This window comes from Calidris pugnax, unplaced genomic scaffold (genome assembly GCF_001431845.1).
Source record: "Calidris pugnax isolate Ruff unplaced genomic scaffold, ASM143184v1 scaffold103, whole genome shotgun sequence".
Classification (NCBI taxonomy): domain Eukaryota; kingdom Metazoa; phylum Chordata; class Aves; order Charadriiformes; family Scolopacidae; genus Calidris; species Calidris pugnax.
In genome coordinates, this window is record NW_015090990.1 from 608,019 (window position 1) to 628,170 (window position 20,152).

General features: G+C 38.3%; 1 protein-coding gene across 1 annotated transcript in view; it reads left to right on the forward strand.

The window, feature by feature from the left end:
- Positions 1–20,152, forward strand: part of CNTNAP5 (contactin associated protein-like 5) — a 288,857-nt gene that overhangs the window by 173,469 nt on the left and 95,236 nt on the right. The window contains exons 11-12 of the mRNA XM_014954623.1: positions 200–306; positions 14,492–14,611. Coding sequence (XP_014810109.1) covers positions 200–306; positions 14,492–14,611 — 227 coding nt within the window. The remainder of the gene's footprint in view (positions 1–199; positions 307–14,491; positions 14,612–20,152) is intronic.

A 20,152-nucleotide genomic window follows, 5' to 3' on the forward strand; every position in this document is an offset into this window, starting at 1 on the left:
CCATGCTTGTATTTGAAGTGAATCACAGGTCAGAGGAATAAGTAATTATTTTGGGTACCATACAGTGGTTCAGCCTAAGGAAACTCTTACCTGAATGAGGAAGTGAGACAGTTTTATAATTATTTTTTTTTCCAGCACACTATTTTTTACACAAATGTTTATAATTAATTGGATTTTTTTTTAAACTGTCTCCGATTAGATGTTTACCCAACTACTGTGAACATGGAGGAAAATGCTCTCAGTCCTGGACCACCTTTTACTGCGATTGTAATAATACAGGCTACGTAGGAGCTACCTGTCATAACTGTAAGTAAACCCACACATACAGTATTTTCTACTACAGCTGGTGTGTCAAGGTGCTCATACACCAGAGAGAAGCTTTGTGAGAGATCATATCATATTATAAAATGTAGCATGTTGTGACATGGTTTGACTGGGTCAAGAATTAGACCAGGAATACCACAGGAATCAATTTGTAATATGCATGTTTCTTGACAATTATTTTGGAGAAAACAAAACGAGATTATTTTAACTAATTTTCCACATTTTTTCTCATGTTATATGTTGATTTGGAGAATCTTATATTAATTTATATTACATACATATCATAGACACATTGGTCATTAGACATTTAATTTAATTTAGCTGGGCTGATCTGGGTGATTTTAATCTGTGTTTGCAGCTTCATCAATTTTGACACCATGGGCTTCTTTATTTTCAGGTTATCTGAAAGTTCATGTTGCAAGAACCTAGTTTTCAAGACTTTATAATTTGGGAATTTTTCTGAACTTTTATTTGGGCTGTTGATATTAGCAAGGATACAGTATCTGAAACAGTGGCAGTAGAAGAAAAATTCATCTACTGAAATCCACAGCAAAAGGAGTATTAAGGGGTTTTAATTTTTTTTTAAAATGAGATATATCAAACAGTAGAGGCACAACAAGCTGGGAATTCTAATAAAAATAGAAAAAGAGGAGGCCAAAATAAAGCCTGTTCATATAGCTGATTAAAAGGGAAAACATTTAGAAAATGAAGATAAACTTCCTGTTGTATCACTGGAAATATAGAGAATAAAAGGAGTGAGTAAGGATAACAATTCCAGGAATACAGCTCTAACCAGTCCAGGTGTTTGATGAGCACTTGGACCGCAGATAGGATGAGACTGATGAGAGATGCACTTTTTTCCCTGTTCAGCTAAAAAGCAGAGGAGAAGAAAAGGTTCTTAGTGGTTTGAAGCTGAGAATATTGGCAACTGTACTGCAATTCTGGGGACTTTAATGGTTTGCTAATTAACAATGAAATCATTTGTGGTGTGAGGTCTGCAGCTGATGGGGGAGGTTGTTGAGAGTTCTATTCGTAGATTCATCACCTGAACTCTACATTGTAAGCACAAAGGAAGCTAAGGGTTTGGTGCAGAAATCATGCCAAGCCAGATGAAGGACAGGAATTAAAATGCTGAGTTTATAATTTTTAAAAGTCGGTTTACTTTTCGTCCAATGTTTTTGTCATTCCAAAAGGCACCACCTCTCTTCAAAACCTCCAAACCCAACCCCAGAGTACCTGCAGTGATTGAGGCCATAGCAGATTATTTACACCAGCTGATGGTTGGTACAAAACTGGGTGGCCGAATTGGCTGGTAAGAAGGAAAGGCTCCTTGGGGAAGGAAGTGGTCAGTTGCTACTGACAGTCAAAGGCAATTAGGCACTCTAACCTCTAGGTTACATCTGTGCTGTCATACTAGCTCAGGGCCTGAGGCTCACTATGTCTGTGCCATCTTAGCGTGGCTTGTGTCCAAAGGAGACCATTTCATTACTGCAGAGGACTGGTTCATGACTAGTTTTCCCCACAGACATTTCCATGGAGCTAGTGAAGCCTCCTGCTTGTATGAACTCATGTCTGCACTCTCAAAGGCCCATATGTAGCTGCAGTTATTTAAGCTTCACTGATGTAAAAACTAGTCTGAGAAGTTTCTCTGGAAGATCTTGTGTTAAGACTTTCCAGCAGATCAAGCTGCGCACACATGTGATGTACAGCTATTCAGCTGCTCATCTTATTTACAACCATATTATCAACAGCTAATTTGATTCCAGTTAGATTGTAGAGCCAGCTGCCCTGTAAGCCAAACAACACTGATAAATGGCAACATTAGTCTGGAGAAATGCATTTCTGTGCTTGAAATGTGTGATGAAACCATTTCAAAGCCGGTGGGCAAATGCAGACTGTTGATAAGAAACTGCAGAACAAGAGACGTTATCACTTTCAGCTGATAGTGGTTGACGTACAGGAGTACCTTGTAGCAGGTGAATGAAAGCCGCAGATCTGATCACAGCATAATTCCAGAATATCCTCCATGTACAGGCAACTCTTCCAATCATGTAATGCAGTGCAGTTCTATCAAAGCAATACATCTAATTTCTGCAGGTTTGAAACATTATCTCGACAGATTTTGATTTTTTACTAGAACACTAAGGCTGACAGGCCTGAAATTGAACTTGTACCACTTTGGAGAGGCTATTTCTTTTATTAAACTGCCCTTCAGACCCAAGTCCGTGCAGCAACAGCAGAAAGATTTGAGTGGCAATCTGCTGGAAGTCAAACAGAGTGTGAATGGTTCCAGTGTTAGCTGGATTTCTTTTCTGTTTGAGTTGTGTCAGTGCAGTTTTTGTCTCTTTTTTGGTGTGGTTTGTAAGAAGTGAGTAGCACTGGTTGAGCAACGTAAAAAGACCCATTCCTTGTCATGTTTTCAGGAAGAACTGCATCACATGCATCTGCAAACCAGAACTAATTGATTTATATTTTATGAGCTCAGATTGGGATGCCTTACCATACTAAGAACTGAGATCTAAAGATATATTTTCCCTAACTTAATGTCATCATCTGTGATGATCAAGTGTTGAAACACAATCTGTGATGATCAAGTGTTGAAACACATTTTGTGGTTGATATATAAGCAATCTCACTGGTTTCTTCCAAATATTCATGGACCACACTGGATCCCGCTGTGAAGAACAGCTAGTAATACAGACTATCCCCCCTCCAAAGAGTTTGCAGTTAATTTTCTGAGGGGGAAAAACATGTTGGCACAGGTGATGGACTGCCAGAAAGTGTTCATCAGCATCATGGGTGGCAGTTTCAATCTACCAGGTACATAATTATTGCTAGGCTTTCGTGTAGGCAAAAAGTCATAAGGTAGAGATTAGAAAGAGGAAGAAATTAAATGCTTGCAGGCATGAATGAGTGACATGGGAGAAAGTAATAATGTGCTTGTTTGAAAAATATAAGGTTATGGCCAGAGGAGTTTGACATTTTTGACAGGGCAAATGCCAGAGTCACGACAGGTAGAGAGGTTGAAAATATGCCATGAAAAGCAACGATAAATAGCTTACATTTGCTGCAATATTTGATGTAGACAGTGGCAGGGCAGAACAATAAGTTGATAGAAGACACAGTTGGGACAGTGATTGCATGACCATGTCGGATATGTGGGACAGGATTGTGTCTGTCATGACTGAAAATGGGTATAGTTGAAATTCAAGACATTTGGATGGAGCAAAAGTGCACTTCTCAAAGTATATATAAAGAACTAACTGGGTCTAGACATGGCCATAATATAATCTTTCTAGAGGCAATCAATTTTATGCAAACCTAAGGTATTCTTCTGCTCACTCAAAATCCCTTCTGATCCTGAAAGCTCCTGAACCAGGAGCATCCTACCTGATCCAGATGAAGGTCCACCACTGAAAGGGTATAGGGTCGTGTCCTGTTAAATACCTATTCTGTGGCAGATAAGTTTCACCCTGAAGTCTCATCTTGTCACGCTTCTGTTCTCCTGCTCTTCTCTGAACTTTGTTGTAAATACAAGTAAAATAGTGCTAAAATCCATTGGTGTTTTCTGGGTTTCAGTAACATATAGGAAGAGTTTGAATGTTTTCTAAACAGGTTATTTCTTTCTTGCATAGCTTATTGCCTGATGCATGAATCCATTTCTCTGTTTAGTAACTCCTAATCCTCCTTCACAACCTGCCACATGTTGAATTCAAGTCTTTTGTTGTTGTTTTTTTTCCCAATGGGGAAAGAGAATTTGGCTTTATCTCTCATCATTCCAGCTTCCAGTGCAATTCACATCTTCTTGCTGGCTAGTCACAGCACTGACTAGCAATTGTGTTCTCGTCTCTGTACTATCTATAGCTGTGAAATTCTAAAGCATATGTTATTGCCTTGCTGTCATGAATGCATGTGGACATGCAATTTTATAGGAAATTTAGAGCTTGTGCTGACTTTCCCCGGTACTTATTTCACTGCCCACAATTTGGGGAAACTAGGAGTCATGGAATAACCATATAAGATATTAAATCAACGGTAGGTGAGTTACATTTGCTTCTTTATGAGTTATGTGGCGCTTTAGTTTCTCCACCTTTGTTGGAAATAAGATCCAATTTGCAGGTATATCAGAAAATGTGTGGTCTATATCTATCATCTACGGAAATGGTATGGATTCTTTCTTTTGAAACTACTGTTTGCTTACTGCTACTTGAGCTGATCTGTAGCTAAGACAGTGCTTTAAGGATATAATCATATTTTGAGTTGTAAAATGCAGGGGTTTGCTTTTTGGTTTATTTTTAAATGTGCTTTACACAGCTTGCATTTAAATATGTTGGAAGATTAGCTCAGCTGAAGCCTTTTTAACGATAGGTACTTACTGTTTCTACAGTGTGGTGGGTAGCCTACTGATCCATCAGGTATTGGAGTAGTCTGATATCATGCAGATAGATAGGAGAAGATTCTTTATATAATCACGTGTGAACCATAGCAAAATAGATAATAATGTTTGTTTTCTGTTTTCCTTTTTTATATAGAAGCACTGATGTTAGCTCACAGCTTTGGGAAAAGACCTGGGTGGGATTCAACTCATCTATTTTTTGCTGTCTGATACTGTGGCATCTAATCTAAGATAGTGGCCTGCTCTCTCCATATATATCTGTAATGGAGAGTGAGCTATTTTCAGAATTTGACTAATCTCACTGTGAGATAAGGTGCTCACGGACCATCCCTAAAACACAACTGTCGTCTATAGAGGGAGGCTGTCTCAGGTTAGACATATAGTAGGCAACTGAAGCTAGATAAGAACTTTAGGTGTGTATATATATAAAGAGGAACAGAGGAAGAGGAATTACAGGTGTGTATATGTATATACAGAATATTTTAAATTGAAAGGTCATAGTTTAAAACCTGCATAGTTATGTCTCTCATACTGTTAGTTCTCCTTGTAATTATCATGTGACAGTGAAAGCAATAGACCAATGTAAAATGGCCCTGAGATACAGAAAGTTATAACTTTATTGCAAGGTAATGATTAGTAATCTTCTCTTTCTATGAGTTATATTAGTCCCTTAGAAGCCTCATCTTTCCCTTCTGTATTTCTATTATTTTTATATATGATGGTTTTCAGATGGCCTTTAGTCTTGAGTGTATCTTTTTATTCCAAAGAGTGCTGAACATTAATATAAAGGATGATGAGAAATATAAAATAATGGTGTTATTCTTCATGTTCTGGGGATGTCAACATGTCCCAAAGCTTTGCAAGGTGATAATTAACAGAATATAATTTAATACTGTATATTTGCTTTGGTGTGTGATCTATCTTGCACATACAGGCATGTGTCTTATTGGCTAAGGTAATTGCTGGAGGAAAGATCCATCCAATAATGCAAATGTCATATAGTCATTGATATGACGTAAACTTAACACAACTTCAGGCTCTGAAAATGTATTTTTAATATTAATATGCTTACTGCATATATCATTTTTGATCTGAAAAGCTTAATATAGCTTCAGCCAGATCATTAGCACTACTGGAGCTACAGCTTAAAGTGCCAGCCACGGATTTGGTAATCCTCCCATGTTCCAAGGTACGGAAATGCGTACACAGTTTACTGGCTGGGCAAATGAGGTTCAGAGAGTTTGTCTGGCCCATGTCTACATGTGAGTCTGGTCATGTAATTTACATGTCCTGAGTAGCCAATTTTCCTGTGTGAGATTCGTGGGGTAGGTTTTTTTTTCCATGTATATTTAAACCCTACAGTGTTCTTTGATTAAACAAAACACGTTTCATATTTGTGTCAAGCCTTCAGTGCTGTACTTGGTGTTCCTGCATATTTTTGTTCACACCATGCTTCTGGCATATGAATTTTCATAGTTTATTTTTTATTAAGTTATTGTCTTATTAATGTTTTCCCTTCAGTTTGTGTACTTGTAAATTGTACATTTGCATTTCTCAGCGGTGTTCACGTAAAAAAAAAAGTTTTTCCCATTGCCTGACATTTCCTTATAAATACCACAGAGAATATCCACTTTGGGACTTTACTGCAGAACAGAGTGGGTGCGGGACCAATTCAATCCCTTTTGAAGTCTGCCTGTGTCAGGTGTGACCATCACCGCAGGGACACTGGTACTTTCAAAAGCAAGGTTGAAATACCCTGCTTTGCACAGCATCCTTCAAGACTTTGATTTCTCCTTTGTCTCCAATGCTGTTCTTAAGGTGGTGTAGGTCTCCCTGCCTGCTTTCTTGCAGCAGCAGGACTTGCAGGTCACCCTGCACCAGCACCAGGCAGGGGTCGCTGGAATACATGACTGACACAGCTGCCTTCAAACCTCAGCAGGGAAGCGACAGGGGAGGACGGGCTGACATGGCCTTTCATTCCTTGGCCAAGGGGAGCCTTAGCTTGAATTGTAGGAAATTGTCTAATCCCCAAGTGTAATGGAAGGATTCCTCCCAAACATCCATTTAGGTGACACTGTGGTAAAAGTCATTTTAAAGCTATCTATGGAAATAACACATTCTTTATCGCAGGAGTAAATACATATTTTAAAAAGGAAAAATAAGCCATCTGTCATACAGGCACATCACAACGAAGACTGCATTAGCCTGTCAACAGCAGAGCTGTCAAAACCCAGTTTTCGAGATTTCGAGTACAGATTTCATTTTCTGGCTTTTAACAAGACAATTGTATCATAAGGGTGAGAATGACAATCTTTCCCAGAGTTCATTGCCTGTACTAATCCCTCTGCTGTTGGAATGTAAAGAGAAGAAACCTCCCATTGCACGTTGCTTTATTTGTTATTTAGAAAAATCTTTGATTGAACACACATTACCCTGAGTCTGTAAGAACAAATCTGTCAGGCCGAGGTATACAAGCAGAGGGTGAAACAGTCATCTCCAGTCTGCCTCAAGGAGCTCTGAGTGTTTTGGTGAGAGTGCTTTATTCAATCTGTGTTGGCGTTTGCGCATATGAATTTGTCCAAGGTCAGTCCAGGGCTGGTTGCAGATCCAAACTGAATCCCCGGCTCTTATTGGTCTTTCCATTCTAATCAGTGTACAAGTTTTCACCTCAGAATGCAGTTTTAATTATTATTTAGGGGTTATTATTACTCTTTGCATCTAAGTTACAAAGAATTGCAAAGAATTGGGTGTGGTGAAAGCAACATGCATCTCTGCTACATTTTACCTGGGGAGCAGAAAATGTCAGCTCATCCCAATGAAATAAAGAATTAAAGTTCTTTAGGTCTCTTTAATGCATTTTATATACTCTATCACTGTAAAATGTTATCTCTATCTGAGAAACTGAAAATTATCAACTACATTTATTAGGGTATGAGAATCCAATCTACATATAGCAATATTACAGGTTTCATTTTGGTAATCATAACTAGTACAGCTCAAATTCTGAATCTCCATCTCAGAGTATTTGCAAAGAAATGTGTGTGATCAATTTCCAAAGTAATTGGAAATGCAGTAGTAAAGAAATATTAGGAATCTTAAGGTTGACTTGTAATTAATTTAATTTTCGGAGAAAAATTATGTAGGTATCCATTAAATTTGAAAACTACAGAGTCCTTTGATTAAAAAAAAAAAAAAAAAAAACCAAAAAAACCACCCCTAATTGCTTGTGATTTGGAGTTTATGCTCTTGTCTGTATCTGTACCAGTAATGTACTGCTGAGTGGAGGGGAGAGAGGTTTACCGTGTCTGGTCTCCCAGTACTGAAACTGAAGTCTTGGTGTCATTGTAACCTTCGTGTTGAGTCCACCAGCCAACTCTATCTTAAATATGGGTAAGGGTTGCATCTTACTGGATGAACTAAAAGTCTATTCATCCATTGAAGAGGATTTGCACAAAGAAGTTTTCATTTTTTTAGCCAAAATGCAAAGAGAGGTGAAAAATGAGATTAACGTGGTCTGAGAGAGAGGAGAGGTTTTGTAAATTAGGAACATGGGGGCAAAGGAAACAGAGCTCTTGAGTGCTCAGGAAAACTGAGGCCAGCTAAAGGCTTATCTGCCAGGGAAACTCCACAATGAAACAGTGAGCCTTTGCTCAGTGAAGGATCTCGTGGAGACTACAGGTGAAGTGGTGAGGGCAAAAGTAAGATTGGAAGCCAAATTTCAATACAGTAACACGTATTCCATGAAAAACTGAATAAAAAGCTGTTTTATTGGGTACATTGGAAGTTTGACCTTGCAAATGTTTGTGCCCAGCCATGTGCCGTTAAAAGATTTTAACTACAGCAGGCATATAGTCTCTTGTGGTCTGTGGACTGTAATTAAGACAGTTGGACTAACAAGTTCAAGATACTTCAGAGAGCTGAACACTGATGAAATTCCTCATTTTTAAAACTTGTCAGGCTCTTGCAGCATATTGAATCAAGACTGAAGTTTCAATTGCAGAGCCAAGTTAAGAGGGACCCCAGCCCTGTTGGACCTGACTGCAGAGAGTTACTTTGTGTGCTCTGGCTGACCAACCGTAAGGGTCTTGATGCAGGAATTAGAAAATGAAGTTTTGGAATAGATTTTGCACAAGAGGTCAAAATAGGTTATTATAATGACACTGAAATCTCTTAATGCCTTTCTAGCATTGAATTCGGAATCATGGATTTGTAGCTTGAAACTTGATCAATCAAAGCATATTTATACTTTTGCTAGGATGCTTCTGTAGGTATGTAGTGTGTGTGGCTTGAAAGAATATGGGAAGTATATATTTCAGATCTATAATTTTGATTTTTGAGTTCATGAATCTTATATCCCAGGAGATATAAGAGAACATGTAGAACTGGGTGATGTTGATCTGACTGGGGATAAAGTGTTTATTTTTATAAATGCTGATCAAAGTTTCATAAACAATTTCATATGCACCTGGGAAGATGAGAAGTGAAACCTAAAGGAAAAGGTGGCCATATGATCAGTGGATAAAGCAGTGTTCAAAATGAATGCTCTGATGGGATGAGTTGTTGATCTGAAAAGCTAGTATAATTTCAGATACTTAGGACTGAAAGAGATACCTGAGGGAGAAATTGGGTATATGTGTTTCACAGAGGATTATAAGGCATTGGGAGATAGATATCTTGAACTCTGTCAGTATTTTGCATGCCTGAACACCAGCAGCACGGCTCATCCTAGGAAATAAGCAAGAGCACAAATAGTACTTGGGGATAGAATGGTGCTCTCAGGCTGCATCAGTTCCAGCAGTTAGCTCTGGGAGAATTTTAAATTTCTTTTAAATTTAAGCAGTAGCCTTTGAAAAAATTCCTTAAAGAGCACTGCAAAAATGTCAGCACAGGGTCCAATAGTATAGTTTATAAGTGATTCTGGGGAAAAGATGAAAAAAAAGGCTATAAAAGGCATCTGGTTTATTTGTGACCGGATTAAACAGATATTTCTGATGTCCAGTTTCCCTTACTAAGTCTGGGACCTTGGAGTCAAGCTGTTTCTTGTTGAGCTGCTGTCTCCTGGAATAACCCCTGTTACCAGCAATAGCCCACCAGTCAAACTCTGCCCGTGACACCTTTTACACTTTGTGTTTTGCCTTGTGCTATAGTTTACCCTAATGTTTTTACCTGCCATACCTCTCAGGTCCCAGCCATACCTGCAGGGGGTCAGCATGAGTTCATATGCACTGCTGACATCTCTTCCCACTGAGCATTAGTGTAACGCAAGCCCGTGAGGCAAAGAGCTTCATCCCGACTGCCTTTGGGAACTCGGTGGCAGGAACTGCAATGCTATTGCTGCATGGCAGTGCAGCTCGTTCCTAAAGGGCCTGAAGAAACGCAGCAGGGGCTGAAAGTCATAAACTGTGATTTTCAGTTGGTTCTGCCTCAGTGAAACACATGCTGCTGGAAACTATCATTTTATCTTCAATGGTTGACATAAGTCACAATTAGGCCAAAAACAGTGTGAGATGGTTCGAGAAGGAAAACTGATCTTGCTGAAGGAGGAGGGAGCCAGACTCTTTTCAGTGGTTCCCACCGAGAGGACGAGGGGCAACGGGCACAAGTTGGAACAGAAGAGGTTCCACTCAAATATGAGGAGAAACTTCTTCACGGTGAGGGTGACGGAACCCTGGAACAGGCTGCCCAGGGAGGTTGTGGAGTCCCCTTCTTTGGAGATTTTCAAAACCCGCCTGGATGCAGTCCTGAGTAACATGCTCTAGCTCTAGGCAATCCTGCTTCAGCAGGGGAGTTGGACTAGATGATCTCTATGGTCCCTTCCAACTCTAGAAATTCAGTGAAATTCAGTGAAATTCTCTGAGACAACTTAGAGGTTTCGTTTTTGAAATTGTGTTTTCAAAAAGTGCTAATGAGGAAACAAGATTTGCATGGGCAGCCTATAAATAATATTATTTTTTGTTGTTTTGGTCCCATTTTGCTGGGACTTGAAAGAATGAAAATATAAATAATATTAAAATGCTTCACAGAAAGGAATGAAATCATTATTTTTTTAAAATTTAAAAATAACGCTTGGAAATTGTTGACGGGATCTTCTCCTAACTGATGAATAAGTCCACTTTATTAAAAAAGTACAATTACTGCAAATGTTGTTTAATGTTTAATGTTTAAAATGTACACATTTCTCAACAGTTCCATAATTTCACTTGGTGCTTGCTTTTTGAAAGTGAGGCCCTATTACATGCATAAATGGTTGGTGACTCTTTAGTGACAACTACAATAATGGTTTCCTACTGTTCCCAAAAGGACCACATTTCCATCTACATCAGAGAAGTCTGGCACAAAACGGAACATAAATCTGAAGGCAGTTTTCAAAGTTAAGGCTCTGGGGTCTTAACAGTCACAGCTGACTGTTCGTCTGGTTTTTACTATTGTATAGTATTTCTGATTGCATAAAGAGAAGAATGACTGCAAAGAGATCTTGTCTTTCATTGAACCATAAAGACAGCTTCAAGTTGTTGTCACTGGAGTAATAGGGCCTTTTTCAACAAATGGAATTGCATAACTTTATTCTGAAACAAGCCATCAGCTCAGCCTGCAAAGATGTTGAGCAGAGCTTGGAATGGATGATGCACTTGAAATGTCTGTGGGGGCATCTATCTGCCACTGACTGGAAAACAAATATCATTTTCTCCTTGATGCATTATACAGCATAAAATAGCAAAAAAAGAGAACTAAAAGCAATGGCCCATCCAGTCTAGTAGTATGCAGTACCATATGCTTAAAATACAGGCATGTGAAACTTTCAGCATGCAGTTACAAAATAAACTGTCCACAAAACTAGTTTTTCTCTAAGTCATGATAGTTAGAATGTGTTTTATGTGCTAGAGCTTGAAGTTTATAGCCTTTTCCCACTTCTGCTACTCCCTAGTATTTACTGCTGGAATTCTCATATAAGTAAAAGGAAAACATAGCAGGATGAATTTTCTTCTGGCAGACATAACTGTAGTTTCACTGAAGCTTGTGCATCCTTTCAGATTTATACCAGCTGAGTAACCCTAGCCTGATTTCTAGTTCTATACAGACTTTTTTTTCCAAAGTTGCAGTGACAAAGGAACCATCTAAAGGTGAGTAGATCATCTCTGTTTGCATCTACCCACATTTTTAACAGCTGAATTTTCATATCTTTCCTTATTAACTTGAAAAAAGTATATCTGGGCTCCAGCCAAACTGACTGTCAAGAAGAAGCAAAATACTCAATAAGAAAAAAGTTTGTGATGAAGAATGAGTTTCTAGCTGTGCCAGTTCATTGACAACATATTAGTTTTATGTCTCTGCTTCTTGCACCATCCTTTGTTGTCAAAAATACTCAGCAAACAATTCAGGGGAAGCAATTGGCATATTCCCTAATGAGATAAGATAAAGTGTCCTGTAATGATGATGACAGCAAATTCACTAAGTGAACTGCAGTTTGAGAACTTTGCAAATTGATCAAAGCATGATTCCTTGATTGCTTACTTAATCGCCTGTTACAGTCTCTTTCCTGACCCTTCATATACCACTTGCTTTTGTCAGCACTTCAGTGACTGAGGGACTCTCTGTTAGCCCCTCAGGTTGTGAATAGTGGAAGAATAGGTTCTGGTTTGGGGATTTTATTTTATTTGCATATAATGCGTACTGTTGGCCAGCTATCAGAGGGGGAATTTAGAGACCTGGACTCCTACAGTGCTTTCTACATCAGGCTAATGACTGTCAGGAAGATGTTTTCTTAATTCAGTTTATTATAGGATGGATACTAATTAAAGCACTGTCTCATCGGGTGCTGAATACCTTAAACAGCTTCTTAACTCCAGGGAGGGTAATGCTGTGCATATTTAGCACTTAGTGATGTTCTGCCTGCTAAAGATGTGTGGTCAGGAGAGAAACGTACAAGGGTAAAGCATATTTTGGTGAGTGGTACAAGTGATTGACTGGTGAGAATCTTACTTCATAGTCAGTTTGGGATCAGAGACCCTAGAACTGTGATTATATTTTGTTAGCAGAGTGAAGAAATATCCAAATTTCAGTAAAATTTGAGTGATGGACTGTCTTGTGCCAGTCTTCAGAATAATAGTAAGACAAGGCTACTTCAGGCTGACCATTTAAGCCTTTCTGGAATTTGTTTCATTAGAGAAACTACTTTTAGGGAATGAGGGGAAAGGAGGGGTGTGAGTTCATGCATACAGAAGTGGGAATGAGGAACTACTCCTCCTCCTGGTGCAGGGCAATTGCTGCTTTCTGAAGGAGAGGCTGGGACTGGGCTTCAGAAGTGGCAAGGAAGTGCTCTCCCTGCACTCAGCCTGCAAACCTCTGAGTTCTTTCAAGATAAAAGGCACTGGGGACTTTGCAGTAGTATTTACAACCTTGACACAGCAGATGTTGTGCCATATCAAGTTTAACTGTACTGGTCTGCTGCCTGAAGAGTGAGGGGCTTGGAAAAAAGACTTGCAGTGGATAGCAAACGTGTTATGCACAAATTCCCCCGAGTATCCCCCTATCTGTGTAAATCCAGTGTTTGCTATATAATGATGTACAAATAGTAGATAAAAGTGCTCTTAAAAGTAAAGGGTAAGAAAAAGATAGACTTGACCTTGCAGGAGCCAAAGATGATGTTCAAATATATTTCTGTTTGTTCTGCTACTGGTAACACTCAAAAACTTACTTCAAGATTGGAGGCAATTCTGTTTGCTTGCATTTCTGCTACTGTGTCTTCCACATAGCTTTCTCGGAGGAAGCAAAAAAGGGAGTCTTGATCTATCTGCCAAGTAAATCTGGGGGTTTTATTGTACATGTTAACATTTAGTTGAAAAACAATATGCTGTTATGGAGCATATCCTTGTTGGTATATTCAGGTAAGTGTTTAAACGGGTAGAAAAAAAAAGTCAATCCTCCTGCAATGCCACTTAAGGTTACTGTTGTTCAAGATCCAGGATCTTGAACATGTGACTTTCTGATACCTCATGTGAAGTGACAGTTAGAATATCTTGCCTGAAAACATGCCTCAAATACAAGTAATTGCACTGACCTGTGGGAGTTTTTTATGTCCTGTTATTTCTCTTGGAGAACTGTTGTGCTTGTTTTATTGACCACTTGGATTTTCATGGCCACTAATCCTCCCAAAGAAGAGTATTGATAAGCAGAAAGGAAGAGTTGGTTGTATAAAAATAAGTCTAAAACAAAAAGATATCACGCGTGATGGGGACCATATGTGAGCTTGAGCTTTTCTGCTAGAGGACAATGGCTTGTTTTCATTTGGGTTGTAGATGGTGGTAGGGGTTTATATATGCCTGTTAACAGTATCCTGCAGGGAAGCTGAAGACTGGCAAAAATACCTTTCTTCTCTATTGAGAAGGATTGACCACATGCCTAGGTAGTAAATCATGTGTATGTTTGTATGTACGTATGTGGATGCATGTTCGTGTCATTCCATAACTAGATGGTGGCATGTTTGAAATTTCATATTAATTTACTTAAGTATTTACGTACTTTAATCCAAAATAAGGCAAATAGCCATATCTTTAAAGCCAGAATATATTAAGTTTAAGGAAGTATGTTAAATACACGGCTAACTTTGAGCATAGAGTCAGGTCCAAATGCAGTAAACTCTTTCACATGCTAATCAGCAGTGAACCAACAGTTTATGTTATGACAATAATTAAAGCAGTGCTCATGTTTGAAATGTGTCTGTCTGTTTTCTCCTTGCTTATGTGATATAATCTCTCTCTCTCTCTTTTTAAGCTATCTATGAACAATCTTGTGAGGCTTACCGACACCAAGGGAAGACATCAGGTTTCTTCTACATTGATTCTGATGGAAGTGGACCACTTGGACCACTCCGTGTTTTTTGCAATATAACAGGTAACGACCTAACACTGTCTTTGGTGTTTTATGTTACCTCTACTGTCATTGGCATGTCTATCATTGTAATACTAAGAAGACCCCACAACCACGGGTGTTTCAGTAATGGGAAAAAGGAGAGAACTGCTAGTAACTGAGGTTCCGCTCTGAGGTGTTTCCTTAAATGTGATCCCTGTAAAAGTGATTTTTAAATTTCAAGTTTGAAGGACTCACCTTGTACTGTTGCTAAGTGGTATTTACAATGGTATTTGCACCTTTTAAAGGGCACTGCTGACGTATTTTTCATAATATCATAACTTTTAATGAGATGTTTGTATTTTTTGCTAAAGGTGTAGAAACCTAGAATTCAAACTTTCTTTTGTAACTGGGAATGGTTTCTCTGCTTTACTAGACATTAGATCTGGGAATGATTATTAAACTACTTGCACTGAGCTAGCTGTAATCCCTTCCAGTTTGACTTGAGCAGGAATACCCCCCTTATATGAGTGTCCCAGAGAATAGGAACCCTGATTGTCCTGGGTATCTGTATGAAGGAGAAAGCTTTAAGGAGGAGGAACAGCAAAGAGACAGGTAGCGGAGCAAGAGCCTGACAAGGTGACCTGTTGGTTAAGACTTCTCAACCATAGAGTTCTGTAGTTCTAAAATAAGAAGTGTTTCAAATGAATATACCTGTCTGGCAAATTCTCCCCTTAAGTGGGCCCTATTTGGTATATAGGACTGTCATGCAAGATTATGAAAAAATATTGCATAGCCCATATTGTGGATTGAGGTATATGGTAGAGCATCCTTTCTGCTTTTTGTTTTTGAAATGGAGAGAAAATTTCCTAGACTGTGTCCTGCTTGGCATTTCTTTGCTTCCTGTGGCCAGGTGCAGCGGAAAGAATATTTTATTACTCCTTCTAAATTGCTAATTCTGGTTGAACTCCTTTACCACATATCACCTCCACGCTGTGGAGGTGAAAACTGAAAACTAAGGACTCGGGATATCCATGTTTTATCCTTAATCTTCTTCTACTTAAAGTGGCTCAAATTAAATTTTCATTTTGATTTAATTGGGCAATCATTATGTTAATTAAATGCACACCAGTTAATTATTAAGTATGTTTTTTATTCAAGTGTAACAAATATTTAATAAGATGTGTCTTCTTCCCTGTTGTTGAATCTCGTAAGAATTGAAAGAGAGTTTCACCTTTCTGTCTGAATATCCTTCCTTGATCTCCAGTATGGGAAATGTGCTCATTTTTATTATTTATCATATAAATATGTGTGATCAAAACATTGTCAGTGCTTTTTATCTCTGCTGAAGAAGTAGGATTTTTGACAAACTCCTTGCAGAAAGCATTTGCTTTCCTCAAATAAATTTTATCTGGCAGAAATCCAGAAGGCATATACCTGATTTTCTCTCTATCTGTAATGAACTTGCTGACATTCTTATTTTATTTTGGTTACAAGAAAAGTGGAGGTGGGGAAAACTGAAAGACCTCCTAGCCTGGAAAACTTTTTCTTTTCTATATTTCTTCTTTCCTCCTAGATGTCTTATTTGAGGCAGGGGAAGGTCATTTGTCACAGGCATCTCTGTTATTCCTATTGCATAAAAGAGTACTGAGGGAAAGAAAGAAATTACTATTTTACAGTTGTGCAGAGAGTTTGAGTTTTGGGTTATGTTGCTGTATCATCTATATGTGATTGGAGTGCCTTAATCAGAACAGCTTCTTTTCTCTCTGGGAATATACCTTATTGTTATGCTGATAATAATTGTTTACAGTAATAGATTAAGTGCAAAGTATAGAAAAAATAACTCTACTGCATTTATTACTCTTTTCAGGCAATGTTTCTGTATATTTTTCTGAAAGTATCAATATTCAATATTTGTTTTTCCTGATGCAATGAATAATTCAACTTGAAACGTATACCACACAACAGCAGGGAGGCTAATGTATCAACAGAGGGGGAAATACCAGGCTGGGACAGCCTGAGTCTTGTCTGATAGATTCAGAAGGTGCAGTTAAACGTGGAAGTTTAGTTGCAGCTCCCAGCTCAGGTATCTGTGAAGCAAAGATCACCGGGAAGCAAGAGTGAGTTTCAGGGAAACCTTTTGCCTTCCCTCACTTTCCTGGGTATCTGTTCACCCTCAAAGGCAGAGGTGGATTCCTGGGCTAAATGAAGCTTTGCTTTTACTCAGACTGGCAGTTCTTCTTTTTGTATACAGTTCAAGAAGAAGTAACCTCTTTATGCCCAAACCATGTTCGGGCTGAAAAATCTGGGGGGGAAATGACTCCTTTAGTGCTTTTAAAAATAAAGATGCAATGAGCTAATGACTTCTGGGAATTGCAGTGCGTTGAATCTGTGAAGGATGAATTCAAAGATGGAATCAGTTCATCAGAAATGAGCAGCATCATTGCATTTAGAAAACCGTGGTGTTCCTTAATGTTCACTTCCATTTGTTTAAAATTCTTTCTAATTTTTACCTGTTTAATTGAACAGAGAGGGGTCTTGTTTGTAGCCAATTATTAACCACGGCAAATTAACACCAGCTTTGTCGCATGTTGGTGTCACATCCAATATGTGATGTGGATATGGGAAGTATCAACATTACAAGTCAATTTATTATGTCTATAGTCCCAATGATTTCCCTGCAGCCTGTCAACTTTAACAGCCCACTGCTGAATAAAAACCCTGAAGAAAGCAGAAAACTGTCATTGCGTGTGTTGAGAGGGAATTGGACAATCATACAAAGACAAAGAGGGAGAGAAAAATAAGGGAAGGGAAATTTTGCAGGGAAAATGTGAAGGAAAAAAATATAAAACCAATTTTCAGCATGGCAAGAAATTTAAAAGTAGACTGTCACAGGATATGTGCTGATACCAGAGTCGATAAATGTATTTATTCATTGTCTGGAGAAGTGGCTGAAAAAGCAAGGTGACAAAAATTGTAGATGACATACTATTATTTAAGTTGGTCAAGAAGAGGGAAGAGTATGTGAATTACCTTAAAAGGATCTTATCTTGAAGACTGTTTATCTCTAGAAGAAGCAAAATATTTCATTGGAGGTTGTCGGGAACAGTAATTTACCTAATTAAAGGCATAGAAAGATAACTGTACAAAGAGAGGTTAAAAGTAAATAATCCAGGGCTGTTTAGATTGGGAAGACCCAAAGTGAATGGACCTCACTGACAGAGAGATTTTCATTTGCATTTTCTTGCAATAGGAATAAAGAGACAGTTCAATGTCACCGAAAGACAGCAAACTCAAAATTAGATTAAAAAAAAAAAAGACAGTGCCTTATTAACATAATGTTTTTTTCACCTTATATACCCATTACATACCCAAAGCAAAGTCACTTTCACAGGGAAATTCATCAACTGTTAGAAATAATGAGAAGTCCACGCCAAATATGTATGAGAAGTGAATTTGGGCACGTGTGCCCAAACCATCATCATGTATAGGTGGATGCTATGTGAGACACCATGAGGATTTGTGTGGGTCCATGCAGGGATTATTAATTTGGGATCATAGAATTATCTAGGTTGGAAGGGACCTTTAGGATCGTTGAGGAACCTAATACTGCCAAAACCACTACTAAACCATGTCCCTAAGCACAACGTCTACCCGTCTTATGACTACGCAGCATCACGAAAACACAGCTAGCCTGTTCCAGGCCACCTGATGGGAATCTGAACTAGCTCTTCTTGCTTTTTATGGGTTCTCCCATCACCCATGATGGTCTACACCCACGCTTTTTTGCATAAAGTACAGAGAGAATGTATCTTGTCATGCTTTGGAGTAATGAACAGCCACCAGCACTGGGAAAGAAATTTTCCCTGTGTGTGGATAGTTTGATAATTAGTCCAGTTGAATTAATCTTCACTTCCCATTGCAGTGACTGACAACAAGCAATACAGAACATGGCTAATGGGTCCCTGAACCTCTGGTCTGGCAGTCTTTATGTCACTGTGAGGCTTATTCTTTTTCTCTTGTTGCTTAGAAATCTATTGATTGTCTTGAGCATGACTTAAATGCTAATAATCATATTGTCCAGTGTAAATTCTATAGACATGTAATCTACATCCATGTACTTGTTTTGCAGCCCTGTATTGAAAGAGTTTGTAATGACCTTTCCTCCTCTCCTCTGGAGTAAATTTTACCCTTGATATCTGAAAGATTTGCTTACAATACACTTGAGTCATTCTGTCACCATACTTCTTTACTGATGCTGTTTTACTGTATGCCAACCCTGGGCTATAAAATCAATAATGCTTAGAAATTCCCATGATGAAATCAATGGTTAATTTTATCTTGGCCAGGTAACTGTCCAGTCTTCAAATATCTTGCTGCTTTTTTTTTTATTTCACTTTTTTTTTCTGTAAGGGTGTGGATTGGGGAAAGATGAATCCTTATTCCAGCTCTTGTTGCTGGTCCATGATCTGTTTTTGAAACTACCATAATGAAAAAATCATTAATGAACAAAAATATATTTCTCCTTGTTGCAGATCATCTCTCATTTGCAGTCTCATCTCAAAATGCAAATATTGCCTATTTTTCTGATGCAAGAAAAGCAAAACTTTATCTTCTCTGTCTCAGAAAACTGTATAGAAACTGTTTACATCTCAGACAAAATAAGAGACTCTATAAAGATACAAAGGAGATTGCTGAAGTTATGATTGCAATTTTTATAAATTGCCTCCAGCCTTTTTTTTTCATTCAGCTAACGATGATACAGATTTTATTCTTCCATATAGTACATATTCTATAGCATGTAAAGAGGGTTGAATTCAGGAGGATACAAAGTGTGTTGGTACCTGAAGTCTAAATACTTTAAGTATCTGAATAGTCCCACTTACAGTCCCACAGTATGATATTTGGACGGCTTTTTGAGGAAAATACTGTAGCAGTTCAACTTTACTCACTTAGCTGTGAACAAGGAACAGGTTGGAATAACAAAGAGATGGACTACTACAAAGCAGAGATATCTAGACCTCAGTCTTTGCAGTAGGAATCACCATTGGTGCTCCTAACTGGTACTACTGTCCAAAACATCCACCTTTCCCTTTGTTTTTACACAAAAATCTCAGTTCACCTGCATATATAATTAATTAATCCTTTTTTTTTTCCATTACAAATCATCTTGTTTTACTTTGTATAGCAATTACACTGATAAAGAAGTCACCTTGTGATTCAACCCTTGTTATGTTTCCTGCGGACTTGGTAGTCTCTCAGATGAAAATGAGGTCTGCCACTGGTTAGGCTGAGGCAAAAAAAAGAAAGGAGGAGGAAAAGTTCATGCCCTTAATTCTGGTTATATTACCTGCAACTACGTAATTGTGGGACAAGAACTTGAATGGTGAAACTCCTTGAGACTCTCAGAATGAGCTAGATAAGATTTTGAACTTTCTAAGGAAGTTTTTGGAGTGCCTTTTTTGTTTTTTTGTTGTTTGTCTGTCTTTTTTTTTTTTTTTTTTTTTTTATGTCAGCTATGGGAATCATGACACTGGTACCCAGAAACTTTAAGTATCACACCTGTAAGTTGGATTTGTTTTTTAT